The sequence below is a fragment of the Nicotiana attenuata genome, unplaced genomic scaffold (assembly GCF_001879085.1).
Source record: "Nicotiana attenuata strain UT unplaced genomic scaffold, NIATTr2, whole genome shotgun sequence".
NCBI lineage: Eukaryota > Viridiplantae > Streptophyta > Magnoliopsida > Solanales > Solanaceae > Nicotiana > Nicotiana attenuata.
Genome location: NW_017670580.1, coordinates 397,545 through 424,511, shown reverse-complemented (window position 1 = coordinate 424,511; position 26,967 = coordinate 397,545). Strand labels below are relative to the sequence as shown.

General features: G+C 41.0%; 1 protein-coding gene across 1 annotated transcript; it reads left to right on the top strand.

Moving 5' to 3' along the window:
- The first annotated feature begins 18,037 nt into the window (after positions 1–18,037).
- LOC109241197 lies at positions 18,038–25,405 on the top strand. The gene is made up of 4 exons (XM_019407910.1): positions 18,038–18,372; positions 19,043–19,254; positions 19,717–19,975; positions 24,967–25,405. Exons 1-4 carry the CDS (start codon positions 18,133–18,135, stop codon positions 25,291–25,293), a joined length of 1,038 nt encoding a protein of 345 aa, XP_019263455.1. The 5' UTR covers positions 18,038–18,132; the 3' UTR covers positions 25,294–25,405.
- Positions 25,406–26,967: the final 1,562 nt, after the last annotated feature.

Genomic DNA, 26,967 nt, shown 5'->3' with positions numbered 1-26,967 from the left:
TTTCTCATTTACAGTCAAGTATCTCATACAAATATTCGAGTAAGTGAATTTAACCATGTACAATTCTTTTTATCAATTTCTAACGTGACTTAAGTGATTATATTAGCAAGTAAGGACGCAAATATTTCAAATATAGCATGATACGGGTCCTAAACTACCCGGACAATAGCATAATAGTAGCTACGTACGGACTCTCGTCACCTCGTCAAACGTAGCCCCCACAAATAGGTACAAACATTTATTTAATTCACTTATGAGTTTAATTCCCTCTTACAATGTTAGAAAGGAGACTTACCTCATCTCAAAGCATACTTCCCCAATTCAAGAATGCGCTCAAACCTCCAAATTCGATGCCAAATGACTCGAAACTAGTCAAACATTACATAAACTAATCAATTTATGCTGAAAAGTTCATATTTCCACTATTGAAGTGATTACCCAACCCAAATTGCAAGATTCCTAAAATTCATCCCCGGGCCCAGATACTCGAATTCCGGAAATTTCAAAGAAAGTTGTTGCCCATAACCTTAGGAACCTAAATATATAATTTTAACTAAGTTTCATAATCAATTTCGTGGTCAAATCTCGTTTTTATCAAAAACCTTGGTTTTCCTCTAAACCCTCAATTTTCACTAATTTTTACATGTTCATCTACCCATAATCTAAGTATTTAACTCACATGTGGTAGAAATTACTTACCTCCAAAGTCTAGGTGAAAACCCCTCTTAAGAAGCTCCAAAAATCGCCCAAGGACTGAGTGAAAATGTGTAAAAATGGTTTAGGTCCCGTATTAAATGAACCTCACTGCCTCCAGCTTTTTCGTACCTTCGGTCAAAGGGCTGCATCAGCGCCCTCACTTCTGCGGACAAGAGTCTGCTTCTGCGAAAATGGCCTAGGCCGGCTGGCGTCGCTCCTACGGACGGGTACCCGCTGCTGCGGAAGGAGGGTCGCACCGGCGAAGCTTGGGCTGCCCCTCCTTGGCCACTTTTGTGCAGCTTGGCTCGCACCTGCAAGATCGCACCTGCGGCTGTCCAAGCGCAGGTGCGATTATGACAGCAACTGGAGCTTCAGCTCTTGCTCCAAATTTCCAACTTGGTCCGAGCCTCGTTCGATTGACGCTTGGGGCCCCTGGGTCCCCGCCCGAATGTACCAACAAGTTTGGAATCAAAAAACGGACTCGCTCAAACTCTTGGAATGCCCAAAACAACATTAAAACTAAGAATCACACCCTAAAACCAATTGAATCAAACTTATGAACTTCAAGTTCTTCAATTTACTTCCAATGAGCCGAAATGTACTTATACTACTCGGAATGACACCAAATTTTGCGTGCAAGTCTTAAATGACATTACGGAACTATTCCTGGTCTCAAAATTCCATTTGAACCTCAATATCACCAAAACCCGCTCCAAACCAAATTTAAAGAACTTTCAGAACCTTCAAGAACCAACTTTCACTATTAGGCGCCGAAATGCTTCCGGGTTATCCAAAACCCAATACGAACATACGCCCAAGTCCGAAATCATCATACGAACCTATTGGAATTGTCAAACCCCAATTCTGAAGTCATTTACTCAAAATATTGACCGAAGTCAAACTTGGCCTTTTAACTCATCCGTAAGGAACCAAGTGTTCCGATTTCAACCCAAACTCTTCCAAATTCCAAACTACCCATCCGTGCAAGTCATAAATCAGTAAAATCAAGTACGGGAAGTCTAATTTAGGGGAACATGGTTCTAGAAAGCAAAATGACCGGTAGGATCGTTACACAACTGTAGAACCTGCCATCCTTTCAGGACTGCTATTGCTATCAAGGCTCTCACAGTTGTCATTTTCACTACTGGTGAGAATATTTCTGTATAGTCTATCCCAGCTTGTTGTATGTAATCCTTAACCACTAATCTTGCTTTAAACCTTTCTATGTTTCCATCTGCTTTATGCTTAATTTTATAGACCCACCTACACCATATTGCCTTATTCCAATTGGAAGAGGGACTGAATCCCAAGTCTTATTTGCATATAATGCTTGGAATTCCAGATTCGTTGTTGCTTGCCAAGCAGGCTTCACAGCAGCCTCCTCATATGAACTAGGTTCACATTCATGTGAGGCAGCTTCCATCAAATGCTGGCTGGTGGAATTTATTTAAGGGATTATGATGAAGTTTGGGCATAGAGGTGGTAAAAGAAAAGAATTGTGTACTTTGGTTTTCATTTGAAGAGGAGGACTGGTTTTGGTGAGAATGTTGTTGTTTAGGAATTGTATATTCATAGTCTTTGTAAGTAGGAATTTTCAAGATTCTCAAAGGTCTACTATGATCTGAAACTGAAATGTTTTGGTCTTGAGTTGAGACAATTGGACTATCAGCAACAAGAAAGGTTCCTGATGTCTGACTACTCGAGGGTGACTGAGAAAATGTTGAGTTATTATCAAAAGAAAATGGATTGAGGTGATATTGGGTCTTATTCAGACAGTTGTTCATCCCTAGACAAAGTCCCTGGTAACACTTTACGGTGATTTTCATTCACTAAGTGTGGAATGCTCCCTATATCATTACAAGGAAAAAATTCATCTGATAGATGTGACTTCATTCGAGAAAATGAAGGGGATACCTTACTAGGACTAGTAGACAGGGCAAATGGGAACACATTTTCATAGAACACCACTTCTCTTGAAACAATTATTTTCTTTGTGGCCAGATTTAGTACCTTGTAACCTTTTTTCCCAAAGGGATATCCCATAAAAATACGGGGAGTGGATCTTTGATGGGGATTTTATATTTGTGGGTTTTGAGAGTAGTAGGAAACATAAACACCCAATACTTCTAAGATTGGGAATAACTTGGTTTCTTCAGGTACGGTAGTTCAAATGGGCATTTAGCTTTGAGTGAGGAAGAGGTTAATCTATTTATCGAATAGGTAGATGCCAAGATACATTATCCCCAATATTGCATGGGCAATTTAGACTGATACAGAAGTGCCTTGGCTATTTCTAGCAAGTATTTATGTTTTCTTTCTGCCACACCATTTTTGTATGGTGTATATGGACATGTTTTTTGATGTATGATGCCCTTTGATTATAAAAAATGAGGTGGCTTCAAAGCTGGTGAACTCAAGGCCATTATCAGTTCTTATAGCTTTGATACTAGTGTTGAATTAGTTTTCTATCATGGCAAAAAAGGCCTTGATAGTGTGCAGGGTATTGCTTTTACAGCTTAACAAATGAGTCCATGTGGACCTGCTGTAATCATCCACAAGTGTGATGAAGTATTTATATTTGTTGTGTGTTGTAACATGATAGGGACCCCATAGGTCAATGTATAATAACTCAAAGATCTTAGTGGTCAGTGTTGTTCTTTCTGGGAAAGGCAATCTAGTTTGTCTTGTCATTGGACAAACAGGGCAAAGAAAAGGTTGTTTAGGTGAAAAGTTAACATGTATAGAAGAATTCCATTTCATTTTGACAAAAGGTACATGTCCTAATCTGCAATGCCACAAGAGATCAAGCAAATTCTTTGTAGTAGAGAAGGCATCAGACAAACAAGAATCACTTTTATTGCTTAAGCTATTTACATAATGATGCAAATGTGGAAGAGAATTACTCTTATCATTACTGTGAGATGGAACAACCAAAGTAGATGCAACAGGAATAGTAGAATATGGCTTATTTGTGCTAGCTAAATAAGGAAAAGAAAATGAACTAGATGTGTTAACTACAGAGTATACCTCATCTTGTTACTAGTAAGACATGGATATGATGCACTAGAAGAATTAGGGAAAGTAGAACCAGTGTTGTAGTTGTCTGAACAGTGTAAGTACACGCTAGTCTTGGCCTTACCAATATCCAGTAGCCTCTTCAGTGAAGGACCCTGTAGAAGGGTGCAGATAAACTTGGTAAACATTACAATACAATCAAGTTGAAATGTCAAGGAGTGGACTTATATTAAATTGAATTTGAAACTAGGGACAAAAAGGACCTTCTGAGACTGAACCTAGGACTGAGAATTACATCACCAATCAGTGTCACCTTAACTTTGTAACGATTAGGTACAGTAACTAGGTATGGGTAAACTAAAGTTTTGATATTGGTTAGCAGTGATTTATTATATGTCATATGGTTTGTGGCTGTAGAGTCAAGTATCCAAGAGTCAGCACTTGAATTAGAATTCTCACACAACTGATCAATAGAATCAAAATGAGTAGAGCATGCTGAGATACCTGCAAAGTTCACAGATCCTCTATTTATGGTAGTGTTTGTGGATTTGTCTCCTCCTCCTTGAAAGCTTTCTAAGATGCTGAGTAGCTGTCCATATTGCTCCTTAGTTAAATTGTGCATAGTTCGACCTTACTCTTGACCCTGAGAGTTATTTCCATCATCTTTTATTGCATCACCTTCACTTGCTGATCCAAGCACATTTCCTGCAATCCTTCTTCCTTTGTTGAACTTGGAATTTTTTGGGAATCCGTGAAGTTTATAACATTTTTCCTTAGTGTGTCCTGACCTTTTACAGTACTCACAGAATAATCGAGGTCTATTATTGAACTAATTTCCCCTATATCAACTGCTTCTGTTATTGTTCCCCTGCTGAGTATAGTTTGTTCTAAAATTATTGTTTCCTGGTCCATTTTCATTCAAGGCAGCAGAGCCATTGAAAAGTGAGTACTTGGCTTGACTTCCCTTTGCTTTTCCTCCTGAGGAAGAATAGAGAAGGCCCGGGCTATTTTTGGGAGTGGATTCATCATCAAAATGCTTCCTCTTACCACAGTGTACACCTCGTTTAGGCCCAATCAGAAATTGGATCAATCTTTTGTCTTGCTCAGCTTTGTGCATGATTTTTTTAGCTCTACATGTGCATTTACAAGCACACTTAGCATGTATGTTCAGTGTGTTGAGTTCCTCCCAAAGCTTCTTCATTTTTGTGTAATATCCAGTAATGTCCAAATTCCCTTGACTCAAATCGGTTATCTCCTTTTGGAGCTGATAAAATTTAGTACCATTGGTCTGATCATACCTGTCTTCCAATTCCTACCAAAGTTCTCTAGCATCATTAACATACTGTGTTGTCTACTAGGTCCTTAGATAGAGAATATAAGATCCACGAAGTCACCATGTCGCCGCATCGTTCCCATTGGTCGAGAGTAGAAGAATCAGGATCTGGTTTCTTACACTTTTCGGTGATGAAGTCTACTTTGTTCTTCACGGGGAGTGCTCTGAGGATTCCTCTTCTCCATGATCTATAGCCAGTTCTGTCAAAAGCCACCGGCACTAACATAGATCCAGCGCTTTCCGACAAATGTATGTACAGTGGACTTGTAGAATTGTCTTATCTATCACCGGAATTTCGACATCTCCAGCAATGATTTGGTTCAGCAAAGTTTAAATCGTTGTTAGCGAAAAACAAATTACTGAGGCTAATCGACCGACCGATCGATTTTTACACAGGAACCCTAATTCCCAAAAATCAACGAACAATTTGTATCTGTATGAACGAAAAATCAAAATATGAAACAACGTAGCTCTAGGACTAATGCCTAAGATCTGATACCATGTGAAATTGTAAAATCAATGGAAAAAACACAAGTTGAGTGGGACCTCCAATGGAGGAATCACAGAATGTACAGAGACGAAGAGAGGTGAGTAAAGTTTCTAGAAAGGGAGCTGGGTTTTTCATTTTAACAACTCAACTGAAAAATACAATCAGTATCCTTACTTATAAAATATACTAACATCTAGGCAAGCCAACTAACTAATGATAGCTCACTAACTAATTCCACTAACTACTGTAACTGCTCTACAAGTAATGAATGAAAGAATAAATACAATACAGTAATCTCAACAAAACTAATATAAAAAGTATAAAAACTATAGATATAATAATTTTTTCCTAAACAAGACTCCTTTAATGACCACATTGTGGATGTTATTTTAACGAATTGACAATAATATTCTGGAACCTGCAGAAATAAAATTTGTGCCAAACTGCAAGATTATAAATTGGAGAAATGCACTTCTAAATTTGATAGCTAGCAGTGTACAGTGCCCTTCTACTCTCCTATGTTTAGAAAATTGAAGAAAGGAGACGGTAAACAAAGAAAGGTCTCATCCCGCAGGTTCCGTTATTTGAGAGGTGACTTCGTTAATAATTCTCTCTATTGATATGAAACGGAGATCTTCGCAATAATTTATAAATAGTTGATACATTAAAGGTTCCAGTAAAGCATCAACGTGTTTAGCAAATTAAGCATCAACAAGTTACGGGCTTGCACATGTATAGGTCAAAATCCGACCGAGGAAATTCAGCATGAAGAGCTGATTATTTTATTTATTTTGTGACTTATCATAGGCAATTTGGCCGAGGTCGACCAGTACTCAACGGAACGAGTCGCCAAGCGATCAACCACGGCTGAGGTCGAGGAGAGCAGATAGTAGTAACGGCTAGTTTCCTATTGGGATCTCCAGAGGGAATATTCAATATCTCTTTGTTTGTATTTATAAGGTTCTTTGGAAATATCCAATACAAATAGAATGAGAGATAGGGAAAAGGCATGTAATATTCCAGGTGATAAGAACTCTTTTGAGAAGCAAGTTGTCTAGATAAATACAAAGAACATCTTTCTAAGGAGATTAGTCTTTTTGCATTATTCCTTGTCATTGCCACCAGATCCGAGAAAGTCTTCAATATTCTTATAGTTACTTGTCACTCATTATTTTCAGAGGAAGAAACCATCCACCTCATTCAATATTGGGTGATTCTTCTTCTTTATTTATACTGGGTTCCATTTTGTTGCTATTTAATATTTGACACTTCTAGCACATTATTGCATCCGAAACATTCAATATATAGTACATTAATCTACCTCATCCCTTTATATATCTTCACATCACCTATCTTAGATCTAAAGTTATTATATTTAACTCGAATTAACCCCTTAAATATCGATTAATTGGTTTAGCCAAAGATAATCATTTTTTGGTCAAATAATTTGGCGTTGACTGTGGGGATTTTCTAGTTAATATTTTAGTTTCTCCTAGATCTTAACAAAAAACACAAAACCCTACAGTTTCTTGTGCATATAGATCTAACATGGTAGGTAATGGACAAGAAAGGAGGAAGGTAGTAGGCGACTTCACCGCCAACCTCCTTAACACCATCAACGAGGTCTCCGAAACGGAGGGTGAGGATATGACACCAAACACCTCTCCCAGGCAGAATGACTCACCCCCTTCTCATGGTAGCATCACCACGTCCCATGGTAAAGGAGCTTCCACGTCCACAATGGAAGAAGTGCCACCGGCGGTGAAAAACTTGCTCGAGGCTTGGCTAACGAATGCGCTGACTGGCATCCTTGACAAACCCGCTCAAAAGTCAACCGGAGAGGGCGCAAGAATCTGTGTTGCACCAACAATAGTCGAACACCACGGTCCCCTCCGCTCGCAGCAGGTATCACTCACAATGTTAATGATGCAGGTAACGACGCCCTCGCAAACGTCTTGATAAAAACGGAAGAGATGGAAAACAAAAACAAAATGCTCCGAGATCAAATGAAAGAGCATCAAGAAAGGGTAGACAAAATACTGGGCGCCCCAAAACTCTTGCCAAAAAGAGACGCCGGCCAGTTCGTCGAGCAACCGTACAGTGACGAAGTCACACCACATACCATACCTAAAGCCTTCAAAATGCCTCCATTCCTAATAATATACGATGGCACGATAGACCTTGAGGATCATGTGACTCACTATGTCACCGCAGTAAAAGGCAACGACCTCGCAAAGAGCAAGTATCCTCCATCTTATTGAAAAAGTTTGGCGAAACCCTTACTGGGGGTGCGTTAACTTGGTATTCACAATTTGTTGCACGCTCAATTGAAACATTCGAGGAGATGGCCGACAAGTTCGTAACGGCCCATGTCGGAGCCAAGAAGGCGGAGGCAAGAGTAAATGATATATTTTCCATAAAACAATCATCCGGAGAGGGGCTAAGGGACTTCCTTGCTCGATTTAACCGCGTAAGGATGACCTCACTAAACGTATCGGAAGGAATGGCCATGACAGCTTTCCAGAACGGGCTAAAAAGAAGCGGTTCAAGGGCGACCAGAAATCTACTAAGTTGGCTCATGAGTTATCCCCCAACCACTTGGGATGAAATACACAATGTCTATTGTGCTGAAGTTCGAGCTGACGAAGACGGCCTAAATGGAGCAACCCAACGGCTGACCTCAGTACAAGTGATGTCCAGAAAGGATAGGAGAAACGACAATAGGAGAGATTTAGCAGGTCTCCGACCCAACCAAGAAATACATCAGCCATATGTCAAAAGCGCCTTCATGCCGCCTTCCCGTCACGACGAAGGCCCATCCAGACCGCGAACAGGGATTCACTGAAGCAAGAAAGGTATGCCTCCCTTACTATCTGCTCACAATTTCTGTGTTTCTCCCTCAAAAATAGTCTACGAACTGGAGAAGCTCGGCCCAAAAGTAAAGTGGCCGCAGAAGATGAGGTCCGACCCGAGCACCAGAAAGTCAAACGCCGACTGTATCGCCTTAAGGCAAGAGGTCGTGAACATGCTTCTTCACCAAGGGCACTTGAAAGAGCTGACGAGCGATCGAGGAAGAGCCAATTTTGCTCGAGGACGTGAACAGCACCAGGGGCCACCCAAACCACCTTCCCCGACTCGAACCATCCAAATAATCATCGAAGGGGGCAACGACTCTTCGATCAACAGCGTGAAGTTCACCACCACCCACAAACTCAAATGGTCGATCACTCACGAACGGTACAACGAACTCGAAGAAAGTATCATCTTCGATAAGTCTGATACCAACAGTTTGGTTTTTCCTCACTATGGTGCTCTTGTTATCACTTTACGCATATTAGATACAAATGTGAAACGAATTATGGTAGACGATGTGAGCGGCGTGTGCATTATCCACCCTCGAGTACTTGGATCGATGAAACTCGAGGATAAGATAGTGCTACGCTGCATCACACTAACCGGTTTAGCAATGCACTTGAACAAACCTCTAGAGAAATCACACTCCCCCTTTTGGCCAGCGGTGCCACCTTGGAAACCACATTCCACATCATGGATCAGGATATGGCGTACAATGCCATAATAGGTCATCCTTGGATACACGCCATGAAGGCCATCCCCTCCAGCTTGTACCAAATCATCAAATTTCCCACCCCCATGGGGAGTATATAGCATTCGAGGAGAACAATGCACTTCCCGGGAATGCTTTCGCATCACCCAGGATTGCACATACACCCAACAGATGAAGGGTAAAGCTAAAGAAGCATAGCAATCAACAGGGTCGAGGTCGAGCGGTGATGAGAAGAAGGACGTGATCAAAGACCCCAAAATCGTAAAAGCCACAGGATCAACCGCAGAATATATCAACCCCGACCAACTTGATGATAACGACCATAGCAAGAAATCTTACATCGGCCACAAGCTTCCGGAACCAAGTAAATTCCGTCAATTCTTAAACAGTAACGCAGACTTATTTGCTTTTCCCATGCAGACATGCCAGGTATCAAAAAGGAGATAGTGACACACAAGCTGAAGGTCGATAAATTTTACCCCCCTGTAAGACAAATTAGTCAGAAATCAAATTCCGCCATAAACGACGCAGTCCGCGAAGACGTTGAAAAATTGTTGGAAAACGGCTCTATCAGGGAGTCAAAATACCCCCAATGGGTCGCCAACGTGGTAATGGTGAAAAAGAAGAACAGAAAAGGGCAGATGTGCGTGGACTTCACATATCTAAACAAAGCCTGCCCAAAAGACTCATTTCTGCTTCCTCACATCCACCAGCTCATTAACGCAATGGCCGGGCATGAGCTGCTAAGCTTCCTAGACGCGTACTCGAGCTATAACCGAATCCTCGTGGAAGAGGAAGACCAGGAGAGACCACCTTCATCACCCACCAAGGAACGTATTGCTACAGGGTGATGCCTTTCGGACTAAGAAATATAGGGACGACGTATCAAAGGTTGGAGACAAAGATGTTCAAAGATCAACTCGGCAAAACCATGAAAGTCTATATAGACGGTATATTGGTCAAGTCCAAAAGGAAAGAGGATCACATAGACCACCTGAAAGAAGCTTTCGAGATACTCAGACGATACGGAATGAAATTGAATCCTAAGAAATGCGTATTCGGCGTGACCTCGGGGAAATTCTTGGGTTTCTGAGTGTCACAAAAAGGTATTGAGTTCAACCCCGACCAAATCAATGCTATAGAGGGGAACCTAACAAAAAGCAGGTTCAAAGGTTGGCTAGCTGTATAGCCGCCCTGTCGAGATTCATCTCGCGGTCCTCCGACAGCTTCCATAAGTTCTTTGGCGTACTGAAAAAAGAGAACGGCCTCCAATGGACCGCCAAATGCGTTGATGCTCTGAATGAACTAAAGGCCTACCTGTCATCGCCCCACTGCTCTCCAAAGCAGAACCTGGAGAGCGCATCCTCGTCTATCTAACAGTATCCGAAGTGGCGGTGAGTGCAGTCCCAGTCCGAGAAAATAAAGGTACGCAATCTTCCATCTATTACATTAGCAAAACTTTAGTCGACGCCGAAACAAGGTACCTCCACCTGGAAAAGTTGGCTCTGGCCTTGGTCGTAGCTTCACAGAAGCTTAGACCTTACTTTCAATTCCACCCCATCTCGGTAGTCCCGACTTTTCCATTAAGGAGTATTTTGCATAAGCCCGAACTATCAGGCAGACTTTCCAAATGGGCCATAGAGTTAAGCGAACATGATATCACATATCAACCGCGAACGGCGATAAAGTCGCTAGTACTTGCCGACTTCAGCGCAAAAATAATACATGAATTCGAAAGAGAAGCCACCAACACCTCACCCCAAATACTAGATCTATGGATTTTGTACACCGATGGCGCCTCTAATGCATCAGGGTCCGGACTAGGACTCATGCTCGAGGTCCCGACAGACGAAGTAATTCTCTAGTCCATCAGATGCCCGGACATGACTAACAATGAGGACGAGTATGAAGTCGTAATTGCAGTACTAAGACTGACACTCAAGTACGGAGCAAGACGGATCATCCTATGCCGTGACTCTCAGCTCGTCGTCAATCAAGTCACAGGGACTTTCCAAATCAAAGAGCAAAGACTACAAAAATATCAGGCCGAGATCTGCAAGCTGTTACCCGAGTTCGATGAAATCCAGTTCAGCCAAATCCCTCGAGCGCATAATATCGAAGCAAACAGCCTCACCAAACTAGCCGTAGCCACTAAAAGCATAATTGGAGAAGGAAACATGGTCACTCTCCTCCACTCATCAATGGACCAAATCGAGGTAAGAACTATAAACCTAACTTGGGACTGGCGCAATCGTATTTTTACATACTTGCAGGACGGCATGCTCCCAGATGATAAAATAGAAGCCAAAAAGCTTCGAATGCAGGCAGCCAGGTACAGCGTTATAAACAATGACCTGTACAAAAGAACATATGGAGGCCCCCTAGCAAAATGCTTAGGTCCAAACCAGAAACGACGCGTTCTAGAAGAAGTCCACGAAGGTCACTGCGGATCTCATTCTGGCAATCAAGCTCTGCTCAAATGCCTTATACGAGCAGGCTACTACTGGCCCACCATCGAAAAAGAGGCCACCGACTTCGTAAAAAAATACGAACAATGCCAAAAATACGCCCCCATGATCCACCAAGCGGGAGAACACCTCATATCTTTCACCTCACCTTAGCCTTTCATAAAATGGGGGATGGACATCGTCAGCCCCCTCCCAGCAGGACGAGGTAATGTACGATTCCTTTTAGTTTTAACTGACCATTTTTCCAAGTGGGTGGAAGCAGGTGCATTCGCCCAGATACGCGAGAAAGAAGTGATCACCTTCATATGGATGAATATTGTGTGTCGCTTCGGCCTCCCCAAGGAAATCAGTTGTGACAACGGGCCTCAATTCATTGGAAGAAAGATTGTCGAGTTCTTCGAGAAATGGCATATCAAAACAATACTCTCCACGCCATATCATCCCGCGGGCAATGGGCAAGCGGAATCCTCCTACAAATCAATATTGAATTTCATGAAGAAAAAAACTCGAGAATGCCAAGGGACTATGGCCAGAACTACTGTTGGAAGTGCTATGGGCATACGGCACAACACCGAAAACAAGCACAGGAGAGACTCCTTACTCACTAGTCTATGGGACTGATGGAGTAATACCAGTCGAGGTCGGAGAAACAAGTCTAAGATACTCCCACGAGAGCGGGCCGAGGAACGACGAAAGTAGAAGGCAAGACCTAGATGAAGCTGAAGAACGAAAAGACATGGCCTACATAAGGATGGTCGCTCAAAAACAACAGCCAGAATGCTACTACAACAAAAAAGCCAAGGTCAGACCACTCAAAGTCGGGGACTACGTAGTCAAGGCCAAAACAGAGTCAAGCAAGGACCTACGAGAAGGAAAGCTGGGAACAAATTGGGACGGCCCATACAAAATCACAGCAACAGCAAACAAAGGGTCATTTCAACTGGAAATGATGGAAGGAAAACTACTACCATAAAACTGGAACATCGCCCACCTCAAGTACTTCAACTTCTAAGGAAAACTGTTCTCCGAGCCGCACTCTTTTTTCCTCACCTGAGTTTTGTCCCAATTGGGTTTTCCCGGGGAGGTTTTTAACGAGGCAACGAGGAGGGCATTTCGTAGTTAAGCACGAGCAGGTGAGGACACAAGCTGGTCAATTCATTGCCCGACCTCTCGAACACCTCTCCAGGTCAACCAATGAAGAGACTAGATAGACTGGGACTGAAATTCCAGCCCGAAAAACATGTACAACTTCTCCAATATATATGTAAGCAAAGCGTATAAGAACATTAGACCTCGTTCGAATTAATCAAGAGTAACATTTGACCTCGCTTGAATTTAACTCACATTCGACCTCATTCGAATTAATTAAGAATGACATTCGCCCTACCTCGAATTTGATTCACATTCGACCTCGTTCGAATTAATTAAGAGTAACATTTGACCTCGCTCGAATTTAACTAACATTCGACCTCGTTTGAATTAATTTAGAGTAATATTCGACCTCGCTCGAATTTAACTCACATTCGACCTCGTTCGAATTAATTAAGAGTAGCATTCGACCTCGCTCGAATATAACTCACATTCGACCTCGTTTGAATTAATTAAGAGTAATATTTGACCTCGCTCGAATTTAACTCACATTCGACCTCGTTCGAATTAATTAAGAGTAACATTCGACCTCGCTCGAATTTATCGCACATTCGACCTCGTTCGAATTAATTAAGAGTAACATTCGACCTCGCTCGAATTTAACTCACATTCCACCTCGTCCGAATTAATTAAGAGTAACATTCGACCTAGCTCGAATTTGGTTCACATTTGACCTCGTTCGAATTAATTAAGAGTAACATTCGACCTCGCTCGAATTCAGCTCACGTTCGACCTCGTTTGAATTAATTAGGAGCGGCATTCTACCTTGCTCGAATCGACTCACTTTCGACCTCCTTCGAATTAACTAACGTTCGTCCTAGCTCGAATTTAATTCACATTCGACCTCGTTCGAAATAATTAAGGTAATATTTGACTTCGCTCGAATTAATTAAAGCCGCACTCGACCGTGTTCGAGTCAACATCTGCCAACACGGCCACGAATAAATCTAAAGTTCGTCTAATCAAGGCAACGAAAAAAAAATATCCAAGAGAAAACAGAGGAGATTTAGGAACAAATAGCAAAAGTAGCATTCCAACTCAAAAAGATATCTCTACAAGGGCTGGATGGACGCCCACAAAAGTAAAAACAAACAATTAAAGAAAACATATCTACTCAGCAGCGCCGTCCCCATCGTCATCCTCGCCATCAGAGTATTCGTCCTCATACCAGGCACCTGGCTCAAGCCCGTCCAAGTCATCTTCACCATCACCAGCCCCCGACGTAGCAGGATCGTAACCACAGGTGACCCGAGCTGCACGCGCCTTATCACGAGCATCCTCAAACTCAGCCTCAGGAACTCTCCCTACCGTCATCAAGTCCCTGAATATGTCTAGTGGGCCTCGGCATGGATCCACTCCTCGTAAAAATCCCGTGGAACATCGGGATAAGTGGAAGTGTGAGAGGAAGAGGGTTGAGCTAACAGTTATGCCTTTTCGGCCTCAAGAAGGGTGATCTGATCATTAAGGTTCGAAACATCTTTCTCAAGCCCACCAATCCGCTCATCAAGCCTTGCCTCCCTGAGCACGGCCGTCTCTGCATCACTTGCCCGCTCAGACCAGAGGACGCGGATAGCATTTTCCAACGCCGCCACCTTCGCCAATGCCGCTACCCTGGCCTACTCGGCCTTCTCCAACACTGCCGCTTTTTCGAACAACTCACCACTTAAGTTGTTAGCTCTAATAGGAATCTGTTCTAGTTCGGCCCGCAGGGATGCCACTTGAGCTTGAAGGTCGACACACTCAGCCATGACCCCCTTGCTCACTTCGAGCTCGTCCTCTTTGACCTTAAGTGCTCCCTCGAGCTCGCTGCATCTGTCGATGACTCTCACAAGTTCATCATCTTTCTGCTTCAGCTCATCCCTAAGGTCTTGGAAGTTGTCGTCCGTACCAAATCGATTGCATATCTCACGGTGCTTGGCGCGGTACTCACGATACTTTGCCTCCACTTTCTGGAAAATAGCCCTCCGCTTCTCTTCTTGGCGGGAACTCTCAATCTCCAAAATGATGGTCTAATAAAAAAGAGAGCACAAGAAGTAAGTCTAACAAAAAGGGTGGGAAGGAGAACGAAGGTACGAGAACTAGAAAGATCGGAAACTTACCCTCAAGGCCATTCGGGCTATGCCCGATGATAGAGCGGTGTTGTCAAACGTCTCCAAAGTCCTGCCCTCAGCGCTAGAGCAGAGAGGACCCAAAGAGGGAACCATGTTCTCTGTGTTCACCAGTAAGTCGTGGTCCAAGAGGACGACTATGGTATGAGTGGTTCCCTCTAGCCTTACCTCTACCCGAGTAAACCCCTCGGTGAATATCCGTACCTCTTTAGGGTCGACGTCAGAGCTGGTCTCACAGCCATCCAGGGCCACACTCTTCCCTCTCTCATTAGTTGATGAAGGAACGAACGTCCGCCTGTCCTGAAGGTGACGAATCGCTCCTTGGCACGGCCTCCGCCGCCTCTCGTCGCCCGCCTTCTACGATAATGACTTCGGGAGGAGGAGCATCTTCTACAACCTCAGTAGGCGGCGAAGCCGGAGTAACCAAATATACTTCGCTTTCCGATGCAGCCTTGGCCGGCTCAGGGTCACCCCTCGTCGACTCCTCGGCTCCAGTTGCCTCGTCACCGACTTCCACCCTCCTCCTTTAGAGTGGAACCAGTCCCTCTTCACTCGGAGACGACTTGTCTACCAAGTGCAACACAGGATAAGCTAGAGTCTCCGCCGATAAGGTCGTCGCCCGTCTACTAGGTATGCGCAGTGCCGGGGTTTGAGAAGAAGTAGCTGGATGAATGGGCTTGTCTGCAGTCGCAGCAAGTAGAGACTCCGTCCTGGCACATGGTTGACGAAAAGTGGGGTAAGAAGCTTTCACTCTTCTCAAAGCTCTCCGATCTGACAGCAAAAGCAGATGTTAAACCGACCCTGATATAGAAGAGAAGAAAAGGAAAAGAAAACATGAAGGTTGAAACAGCAGTTCAAAATAAACGACTCACCGATCGCAGAAGGTTTGCGCCCGAACTTCTTGTGGAATGCCGACCATTCACGGACCCCACCGTATGGGGAAAGACTTGACTTACGCAGTCACGGATGTCAGCAAACAACGAAGGAGGCTCTTTCTCGGCTACACAAAAGAAGAAGAGGAATGATTAAGTCGCCACCGAGATAAATAGAACAAACAATCTGCAAAAATACTTACGGGCGTGGAACTTACTAGGGTTTGCCACCACGTGCTCGGTCTTAATGTAAAAAAAGTTGAACCATAATCGACGATTGGCTTTATTGTCCATATTCATCACCAATCCCTTGCTCCCATGATGGAGAAGATGTAACATCGTGCCTCTAAGGAAGCTTGGTGCAAAGAGGTGCAGCAGGTGGCGAATGGAAATCCCGAAGTTGGCCAGTTCTACGTACTTTATCAACATAAGGAAAAGTTTGTTAATATAAGGGGAGAGCTGAGCCGGGCAGATTCCGTAATAGCGGCAGAATTCCTCCGCCAACAGAGGAAAAGAAAGAGAACCGCCCACTTGGAACGGATACGCAATATCCAGGGCGATGAACATGTATCACGTCGCTGCTAGGGCGAAGATGTTGTACTTGGCCCTAAGCTCAGCAAGGGCGGCCGTGTCCATTTCGGACCCTACAGGTTCGGGCTCGTCTACATGCAGTTTTGAGAAATCCGGCCTAGCCTTGTCATTTCGAGTAATTATTTCCTCTATGGTGGGAAAGCTTTCGTCCTCAGCGGCAGCAGCAGCCTCATCGTCATGAGGAGGCATTCTCACTGCCAGCGGGATTGGGTCAGAAGCCTCACCATATCCAGAAGGTATGTTGACCATTTTCAGTTACTTGTGAATGCAGAAGAAACAAACTCGGAAGAGGTAGAAGTAGCAGAAACCGCTTAAATCAGAAAGGAGAACAAAGGTGCGAAAATGAAAGTAACGGGAGCGAGAATACATGAAGAAGAAGAAGGGAGGGAAATATGCAGGTTCAAACGCTAGAAAACATAAAAGGGTCACACAAGGGGTTCCTAATCCCTATTTATAAAGAACACAAACACCCCAATCGAGAAAATCAACCGCTGATACACAAAGATCGAAACGATAGAGGCACGGGAAGCGATGCACCACATCTGGAAGATGCGTAATAATGATGCATGATGATGTGACGTCAGTCTGAACCAACGTCATGATAAGTTGTGGCCAGTAAAGAGCCACGTTAACACCTCGACCGTGATCTTTACTACTCGACCTGCCCACCTGAGTTTTTCGACTACGACTAATGAAGTCCGCTTACCAAGGTCGATCAAAGGACAACCTCGATAAGCGGAGGGACTAACTGTATGAGTCAAAATTCGACCGAGGAAATTCAGCACGAAGAGGTGATTATTGTAAGTAATTTGTAACTTATCATGGGGAATTTGGTCGAGGTCGACCAGTGCTCAATGGAACGAGTCGCCAAGCGATCAACCACGGCCGAGGTCGAGTAGAGCAGATAGTAGTAACGGCTAGTTTCGTATTGGGATCTTGAGAGGGAATATTCTCTTTGTTTGTACTTTTAAGGTTCTTTGGGAATATCCCATATAATTAGAATGAGAGATAGGGAAAAAGGCATGTAATATTCCAGGTGATAAGAACTCTTTTGAAAAGCAAGCTCTCTAGATAAATACAAATAACATCTTTCTAAGGAGATTCGTTTTTTTGGATTATTCCTTGTCATATCCACCAAATCCGAGAAAGTCTTCAATATTCTTATAGTTACTTGTCACTCATCATTGTCAGAGGAATGAATCATCCACCTCATTCAATATTGGGTGAATCTTCTTCTTTATTTATATTGGGTTCTATTTATTGTCATTTAATATTTGACACTTCTAGCACATTATTGCATCCGAAGCATTCAATATACAGTGCATTAGATCTACCTCATCCCTTTCTATATCTTCCACATCACTTATCTTAGATCTAAAGTTATTATATTTAACACAGTCTCCATTTTCTAAAGCATTCAACACAGTCTTTCATTTTCTGCAATTTGAAAAGTCAGTATATATACGAACAGGGGTAATACACTAAATAGACCTAAAGAACCGCGGATTTTAGTATCTGGGTACATTGGTTATCTGAACTTTCACCTTATTGGTGAGGGTCAAATTCCATATCCTATAACCCCCTCCCATTTTTCCTTCCCCGCCCCCTATATATAATAGAAGATTTTAAATAAAAAATAAAAACCTAATAAAGAACGTGGTATCGACTAATTAACTTGGGAAACCATCAAAGAAAGTGCTTTGTGCCAACATATGGGTTTTAAAAAAAGATAATACGCATGATTGCTTGCTATGCAATTGTCAGCTCAAATTCTTCCGAGTTATATCTACCTGCATTATTCATTTCTCTTCCCTAAAATCTCTCGGTATTCTTGATTTCCAGAAAATGCAACATTTCAAAAAAATTCTACAGTCTTTGCCAAGTAATTGTGCAGGCGGTTTAGCCAATAAACCTACAAAATCTTCCACCCAAGCAGCTGATGATAAGTCTTCCAGAATTAGGCTACGTGATGGAAGATATTTGGCTTACAGGGAAACAGGAGTTGCCAAGAACATGTCCAGTTACAAAGTTATCGTTGCTCATGGTCTTAGTGATTCCAAAGAAATCAACTATCCAGAATGCCAAGTACGTATCTACGGTGTCTTTGATATGATATAAATTATTTTCCAAGAAAATATTTTTCATGAAAAAGTTACTTTTTCTAGTTTTTGGCCCAAAAATGGTTTTTTTCATCAAAGGAGGAAAAAAGACTTCCCTAACGGAAAATGTTTGACTTCATATTATTTGTTCTGACACACATTATTATTAATCTTTAGGACTTAAATAATTTCATCAAAAAGTACACTCTCTATTTCCTGCACAAATATTTTTCATTCACCAACCAACCACCAGAAAATGTTTACTAAAAGTTACTCCCTCCGTTCCAGTTTATGTGAACCTATTTTCTTTTTGGTCTGTTCCCAAAAGAATGACCCTTTTCTAAATTTGGAAGCAATTTAGCTTAAACTTTCAATTCTACTCTTAATGAGAAGTTTTTATAACCACACAAATACTCTGGACCCTTTTTTGACTTGTTTAGGACCACAAATTCAAAAAGTCTTCATTTTTTCTTAAACTCCGTGCCCAGTCAAACAGGTTCACATAAATTAGAACGGAGGAAGTATTTATTATGGAAAATGACGTCCTTCATACCAAACGTAGCCACAGTTATCTTAAAACACTACATAATCATTTTCAGCTAGCTAGCTACTTCATGAGATTTATTTGAAACTGAAGCTTTAAGCTTTATTACCAGGAACTCAAAAATGAAATAGGAATATACCAGGTTCAATATGATCGACCTGGATATGGAGAGAGTGATCCGAATCCAGACCGCTCATCAAAAAATGAAGCATCTGATATTGAGGAATTAGCTGAAAAGTTAGAATTAGGACCCAAGTTTTACATGATTGCAATCTCTGCAGGATGTTACTCAGCTTGGAGTTGCCTTAAACATATACCACAAAGGTAGTGAAAAGATCAATTGTTTTTCGATTTTTGTCTAATAAGTAATGACATTTTTGTCGGTAACAACTGATCTTCTAATGCAAATAATATCTTATTTAGTAAGTGTTTGGAATGACGGCAGCTTTTTTTTAAGGAAAAAATTTTCATGACAAAGTTATTTTTCAATGTTTGGTTATCAGAAAATGTTTTCCTTAAAAAGGAGGAAAATGACGATTCTCCTTGCTTGAAAGGAAGTTATTTTTTTACCGTTAATTTCATGTTAATTACTTGCTCAAGTTCACACTTTGACGTTATTATTAAACAGAACTATAAGATTTACTAAGATCAATTTTTAATAGAGTACATATTTTTTCTAAAAATACTTTTTTTCATTCACGAAACAAATATTGAAAAATATTTCTTTTGTTGGAAATCTGAGTATCATACCAAATACACACGTAACCTTATCTATTTATGTTGCAGGCTAGCAGGAGTGGCTCTTGTGGTATCGCCTATAAATTACACATGGCCTTCACTTCCTAAAGATATGATAAAGGACGACCCAAGGAGGACCATGATTGGAAAACTGGTCTGGCTGGGAAACAATGCTCCTGGACTACTTTACTGCATTCATATTCTGTCCTCTTCCCTCAAGCGTCATGGTAATGGTCAAGAGACAAAGAACCTCACCGAGCATGACGTTGAGATTTTGAAGAATCGACAACAAAAGTTGGCTGGTCAGGTAATAGTTTCTTGCTAGTTCCTGTTAGGCTAAAACTGTCCAAAAAATACTCTCAATATGTGTGACATTGTCCGTTTTGGGCCAAACCCGCACGATTTTCCCCAAAAAGACTCACACCATTAAGAGTATCCAACTCCTTATACGTATCTTATTTTTCTTTTCTACTTTTCATGTGCGACTTTGTTCACACACACCCAACAATCTCCCCTTGAACTAAGTTTCTTCTCTACTTTTCATGTGCGATGTTTACCCTCAGGAACGGATAATAATTAAATGTATAAGTGGTATTAAAGATACGCGGATTAATTCGATACAAACGATAAATTGCGTTAGATTAATTAAATAAAGATGTAGTAAACTCAAACCATGTGATGAAGATGATTATAGCCTTGATGGAATATCCACCCCGGTCCGGCTCACAAAGACTAGCATTAATGAGCAGGAATAAGAACAAAAGAAAATGATAATATATTGCCTTGAAATGCGTGTTACTGTGTCCCTAGTGAATTATCAGTCCCCCCCCCCCCTATATAGTAGGGGAGTCATACTCTAGGTACAATTCTATAAAAAATAAATCTTCTGTTCAACTGATTGCCGGTTCTTCATTGATTCGTGCCGAGATCCACGCCGTGATATCTGACCAGTCGCGGATATTAAAGCCTTCTATTGGTTGTCTTGATTGCCCGACAATATTCTCTGAAGTCTTTTAGGATTAGGACTAATCCCGGATCATGACCCCAATATTGTCGAGGGTGGGCATCATGCCCTTGGACTCTGACTTGATGAGACCCTTGCCTCAATTCCGGTCCCTCGTCATCATGTCTCGAGCTTGGTTTATCTTATCAGAGATCGGGGTATACCGTGAGCCTGGTTTACCCTTATACATGCAACCTTGTTCACACACACCCAACAATCTCCCCTTTAACTAAGTTTCACATGATCACTCATCACCATTTATGGGCTAATTTGGAGATTAACTGTGTGCCACCCACATGAACTTGAGTATTTACGGTCACCGAAGCCCAAAGGCTATGTATGTGTCTTCAAAGCTACGAGTAAAGGTCGTAAACCCCATAGACGGGCAAAGGCACTAAGCCGGGCCCCCACGTCACACTCTATCATCTCTATAGTCCTGCCAAACAATTGGCTTTTATACCAGTTGACGGGCTAAAATGGCCAAAGATACTCTTAACATGGCGTGATATTGTTCGCTTCGGGCCAAGCCCGCACAGTTTTTCCCAAAAGCCTCACATCCCGAGTCAATTCCTTATAAGTAGCTCACTTTTCTATTTCACTTTCCATGTGGGTCTTTGTTCACACACTGTGACAACCCGACCCGTCGTCTCATAAGGTACACTCCGTTTTCCCCATTTCCAACTTCTTTAGGCTTCATTATCCGTATCTTATGTGATCGAGTTGGTTTGGAGTGGTTTTGATAAGAAATGGGACACTTAGTCTCTTTTAAGAAGGCTTAAGTTAGAAAAGTCAATCGGAAGTTGACTTATGAGTTAGAGGGCTCGGATGTGAATTCCGGTGGTTGGGTTAGCTCCGGAAGGTGATTTGTGACTTAGGAGTGTGATCGAAATTTATTTTGGAGGTCCCGTGTAGAAATAGGCTTGATTTGGCGAAGTTAGTATTTTGGCAAAATTCCGGTTGATAGGTGAGATTTTGATCCGAGGGACGGAATGGAATTCCGACAATTTTTGTAGCTTCGTTAGGAGATTTTGGATGTGTGCGCAAAATTTCAGATCATTCGGAGGTGTTTTGGTTGGGTTTTTGATCGAATGCGTGTCTCGGAAGATTTGGATAAACTTAGGCTTGAGTTTGGTGTAATTTGATGGTTTAGGTGTTAATTGTGGTGTTTTGATAATTGGAACAAGTTTGAATAACGTTATAAGATATGTTAGTACTTTTGGTTGAGGTCCCGGGGGGCCTCGGGGTGATTTCGGATGGTTAACGGGAACTTTTGAAGTTGGAAAATTTCATGATAGACGAAAGTTGTAAATGAGTGCGCACAAGACCTCATTTTAAACGATCATATCTCCAGTTATATAAGGAGTTGGGTGATGCACCACCTATCAAATTAAAGCTCTTTGAGTCTAGTTTCCAACGCAACAAACCGTTCATCATTTGGAGGTGTATATAGAAAGTTATGGCCATTTTCGTGTCGTCAGCGCCCTGTGTAGCGCCGGGCGCTAGCCGTGGCGCCCAAAATTTTGAGCTACTGGATCCAGCGCCACAGGCAGCGCCCAGCGCCACCTGTGGCGCCCGAAACAGCCTATAATACTCATTTCGGGGTTCATTCTTACCCATTTATTTTGGACGAACTTTGAGGTTTTCTTCCACCCTCTCAAGACCTTCAACTCCCCCAATCTTCAAGGTAAGCAATCTCCATTATCTTGGTGTGAAATTCCATCATTCATATACTATTATTGATGAAATCCTCTCATAAAAACACTTAGATTTTCAAGAAATTTCTTCAAGAACTCAAAGGAGGGTTTTGCAAGATTTCTTTCAAAAGGTAAATCCTACACCTCAAACTTACATGTATGGATATATTATGGGAATATGAGTACGAATCAAGTATTACAACTTATGGTATGGTGATTGGAAGTCATAAATTCCCAATATAAATACATAGTTATTGTAGAGATTGAAAGGTGGATATTTGATAGGATTTGTTGGTTGGGTGTGAATGGATGGTCATACATGTGTAATTGGAAGTTATAAATTGGTTAGGAATGATGATGAGATGAATTATTGGTTAATGGTGATAGTTGGAGGAACCAATACTATAGTTATGAGGTGTAAATATCTATGCCTACAAGCTGTTTGATAATATGCCTAAATGGCATAAGTTATGGAATTTATTACTAATATTGGCCCTATTGAATGTTGTATTGTAGATTGAAGTCACATAACTATATTGGATCATTGTAGTATCATTTAAGGGGCGAATTTCAGATATGTATGGCTAAAACCCCGTCTTTTAGATATCGAGCTTCATCGATGTTTGTGTGATTTTAATAGATTTGACGCACGTGGAGATCAATTTGAAGGGCAAAGGCATCGCGAGCCAGAGATTTCACCGGTTTGAGGTGAGTAATACTTGTAAATGATATCTTGAGGGTCTGAAACCCCGGATTTGCATATCATAATGCTGGGTTGTGGTGACTTGCACGCCAGGTATGAGCGTGGGGTAGAGCACCGTTGGGGATTATGACTTGGTCCGTCTCGGTTGTGGATTTTACTGCGTAATTGACTGAAACTTGCTAGATGCTATCTTGAATTGGGTTGATTGCCATGTTTTGGGTTTCGTGCCGGTTATTTGAACCCTGTAGGGGTTATTATCACTGTTTTCATGACACTTAGCATATTAAATGATTTTAGTCCTGAGTTAAACCCTGTTTTGAAATGTGCAGTCATATTGCTAAAGTTTAAAGACTTAAATGGCATTTTTCTGATGTTTTGAATTAAAAGCTATTACTTGACATTGCCCGAGTGGCTCATTTGCATGTTCTGGACTGAGGATGGATCGGGCTGCACGCCGCAACGATGCTATGATGATATTGCGCTTGGGCTGTAGGAGCACCTCCGGAGTCTGTACACACCCCCAGTGAGCGCGGGTACCCAAATGGATTGGGTTGCGCGCCGCAGCGGTCATGTGCATTGCATTGCATTCATGCATTGTTTCCTGTTTGTACTACGTGGCATGACATTCAGCACTCTCATATCATTGGTATCCATGCTGTTCTTGCACTGCGTACCAGATACCCTGGTGTTATTTGTTAATAGAGTGATGTGCCCGAGGGGCTAACTTATGTGCGGACTTGCACTATTTGATAACGCATTCATATGCTTGACTGTTAGAAAAGGATATTTTCAAAAGAGGTTTTTAAACTGAGCCAGATATTTTCTAAAGAATTTTTCACGGTCTTACTGTTTTCTAAAAAGGGTTGTACTGTCCTATATAGCATGATGGAGTGCTCTTACGTGATTTCTTGCCTCTCAGTTATTATTTACTCTTATTACCACTGAGTTGGAAGTACTCACTTTACTCCCTGCACATCGCGTGCAGTTGCAGGTATTGTTCACCCGGTAGCGGGTGATTAGCGGACTGAAGGTAATACTAATGTAGCTAAGCAAGGTGACCGCCAGCATTCGCGGCACCGGACTTCATCTTTTGGATTCCAGATTTCATTTTATATATATATGACCCTGTAGTTGTGTTCCTACTTCTTAGATGCTCGTGACTTGTGACACCCCGGTCGGGTTATGTGGGGTTGAAAATACTGATTATTATGGCTGTTAAGTTGTATTATTCTATTCACTTATATTTAGTAATTGTTAAAGAAATCATTTGGGTAAGTTGGCTGGCCTTGTCTTCATGAGAGGCGCCATCACGACCGGGTATGGGAATTGGGTCGTGACACACACACTCAACAGTTACTCTGTCCCAAAAACAATTATACACTTCGAATTTTGAGAGTCAACGAGTTGTTCTTTGACTGTGACATTTTTATATGCTTTTAAAATGTTTTGAATTGTTAATTATTGTGATTTATATAAAATTGAACATTTTAGTTGAAAACTTGTACTGCAAATAAAGTAAGAATAATTAATATTTATGTGCATGAATTGTTCAATCCCTTAATATAAGAAAAGCCTAGTATAATGATAAAGGTGATTCAAAAAATATTTTAGTTGTAGCTTCAAATCCTAGCTAGGAATAATTTTGTTACATATTTTTGAATCCCTTTATTCGTGGCTTCACAACTACTTCTTTTGCTTGAGTTAAACTTTATGTGGTGACAATTAATGTATGATTTTCTTTTAACCATCAAGTTAAGGTGCAAACATCCACATTGCTAGTGTATATAAGTTAGAATTTACTTTTTTCGAATCCCCCGAGTTGCTAACCCACTCTTAAAATTATCTATTAAGTCTAGTGACGTAAAATTATTTTTACGCTAACAAGCAAGTTTGTGCAGGAGCGTATGAGGAGGAGGGACTTTAACACAGTTGTCCGCGATCTTGTTGTGGCTTCTGGGAAATGGGATTTTGACCCATTGGAACTGAGCAATCCTTTCTCACAAGATGATAGTTGTAGTGCTCATATTTGGCAAGGTAATGAAGACCCACTCGTGCCTTTCCAAATACAGAGATACGTTACTAAAAAGCTGCAATGGATTAAGTACCATGAAGTTCCTTATGGAGGTCACCATCTACTCTATGACCCAAAACTTTGGGAAGCTATTTTATGGTCGCTATTGCTTGGTGATGATTCTAATCAATATGAACCCAAACTAGATGACTAGCTAAATGAATTTACTTGTGAAAAAGGAGTGAGTTGAGGCATTTCTCTTTAGACTTCTTTTGTCAGCAAGCATATGCAATATATAATTTTTTGCGTTTATGTTGTATACATGAACATTAGAAGAAATTTTTACATTGTTAATGAATTTAAACATATTATAGTATATTACTCTGTTTCTCAGGTTGTTTAGTAGTTAAATCATGTCATTAAAATAATTACATGTTAATTCAGATAACTTGACATGATAGTATAAAAATTTTATTGCACCCTAGAATTTACCCTGACTTTTTCTTAACTAGTATCCATACCCACGCGTTACGTGAAAATATTAAATATAATTTTTCATAAGAAAATATTACTTGAAAAATACGGTAGAAACAAAGAATCATTCTAATGCTATTATTTATTCAACATACCAATGCGTTGGATAATCATTCATTGAAGTCATGAGGAAACACACATATCCATTATAAAGCAGCTATTAAGGAAGATAAAGAAACTTTTATTATTGGTACATTCAGATTCTAAGAAATATATATATTAGAACTTCATAAAAAAGTAATAGATTCTACACAATATTTGGTACACATTAACAAAGTTCCTTTTAAATGCAAAGAACAAAATATTCCTTTGACTTGGTATCAAAGCATCAAGCATTGAGGGAATAGATCTTTGATCGTCAGTTATTAAAAACAGAATAAGATATTTGTTAACATAATATATCACTTGTTTTGAGAGTCGCAACTGCATAGCCTGCAATTATTTTAACGCTTCTTCATCATCATCACTCAAGGAGTTGAAAAATAATATTGAGGGAATATTTTACAATATGGTAAGAAATCACATGAAATAAGCTCCAACATTATTAACTTCAGACCACTTGCCACAACATGAGATCCTTCTTCTTTTAGAGCGTTTGGCATAATCAATTATAGCTGCCCAATGCACGTTTTACAATGACTACTTGAAATGGCATACTGTGGCCAATTAAACTTCTCCTACATTTCAAAAGATGTTAGCTCAGTTCCAAGAGTTGATGAGAATAAACATTGAATAGACAGAAATCTTTTAATATTTGTACACCGTTAGCAGAACATTGAGGTTCTTGAACTGGGAGCAAAAAATAAAATGAAAGTGTTAAATAAAGGATATCATACTGAAATAAAGAGACGATGCACCAGGAAAATATAAAATTTTTCGTCACAACGCGCAAAGCTGTGAAAAGCACAAGGAAGCAAAATGACAAAAAATTAGAGATGAGTTCATAAGAATATATGTATAAATCTACAAAGAATTCGGACTTGATTTTTGTATATATTGTAGTTCAAGAAGTCCTCTTTGTAATTGCAAAAGCATATCTCGATTTGACATGTCTGCATAGAGATATAATCTTTTTACTCAAGGCGCGCAATGCGTTGAAAAGTATAATGACAGAAATGCAAAAGTAAGTTCAAAAGATATCTATATAAATCTACAAAGAATCTAGAACATATTTTCGTATACATTGTAGTTCAAGAAGTTATCTTTCCAACGACACAAGAGGATCGTAGTTTCGACATGCCATCACCAAGATATAATTTTTTTAATTAGCATGCACAAAGCTGTAAATAACATAATATCATAATTGAGTTCAAAAGCATTTCTGTATAAATATATAAGGAATATGGATCTGATT

Excerpts from the sequence above, each read along its gene's own strand:
- LOC109241197 (XM_019407910.1), top strand. The coding sequence starts at position 18,133 with ATGCAACATTTCAAAAAAATTCTACAGTCTTTGCCAAGTAATTGTGCA. Across the intron at positions 18,373-19,042 it reads TCAACTATCCAGAATGCCAA|GAACTCAAAAATGAAATAGG; the intron begins GTACGTATCTAC and ends CTTTATTACCAG. Across the intron at positions 19,976-24,966 it reads AACAAAAGTTGGCTGGTCAG|GAGCGTATGAGGAGGAGGGA; the intron begins GTAATAGTTTCT and ends AAGTTTGTGCAG.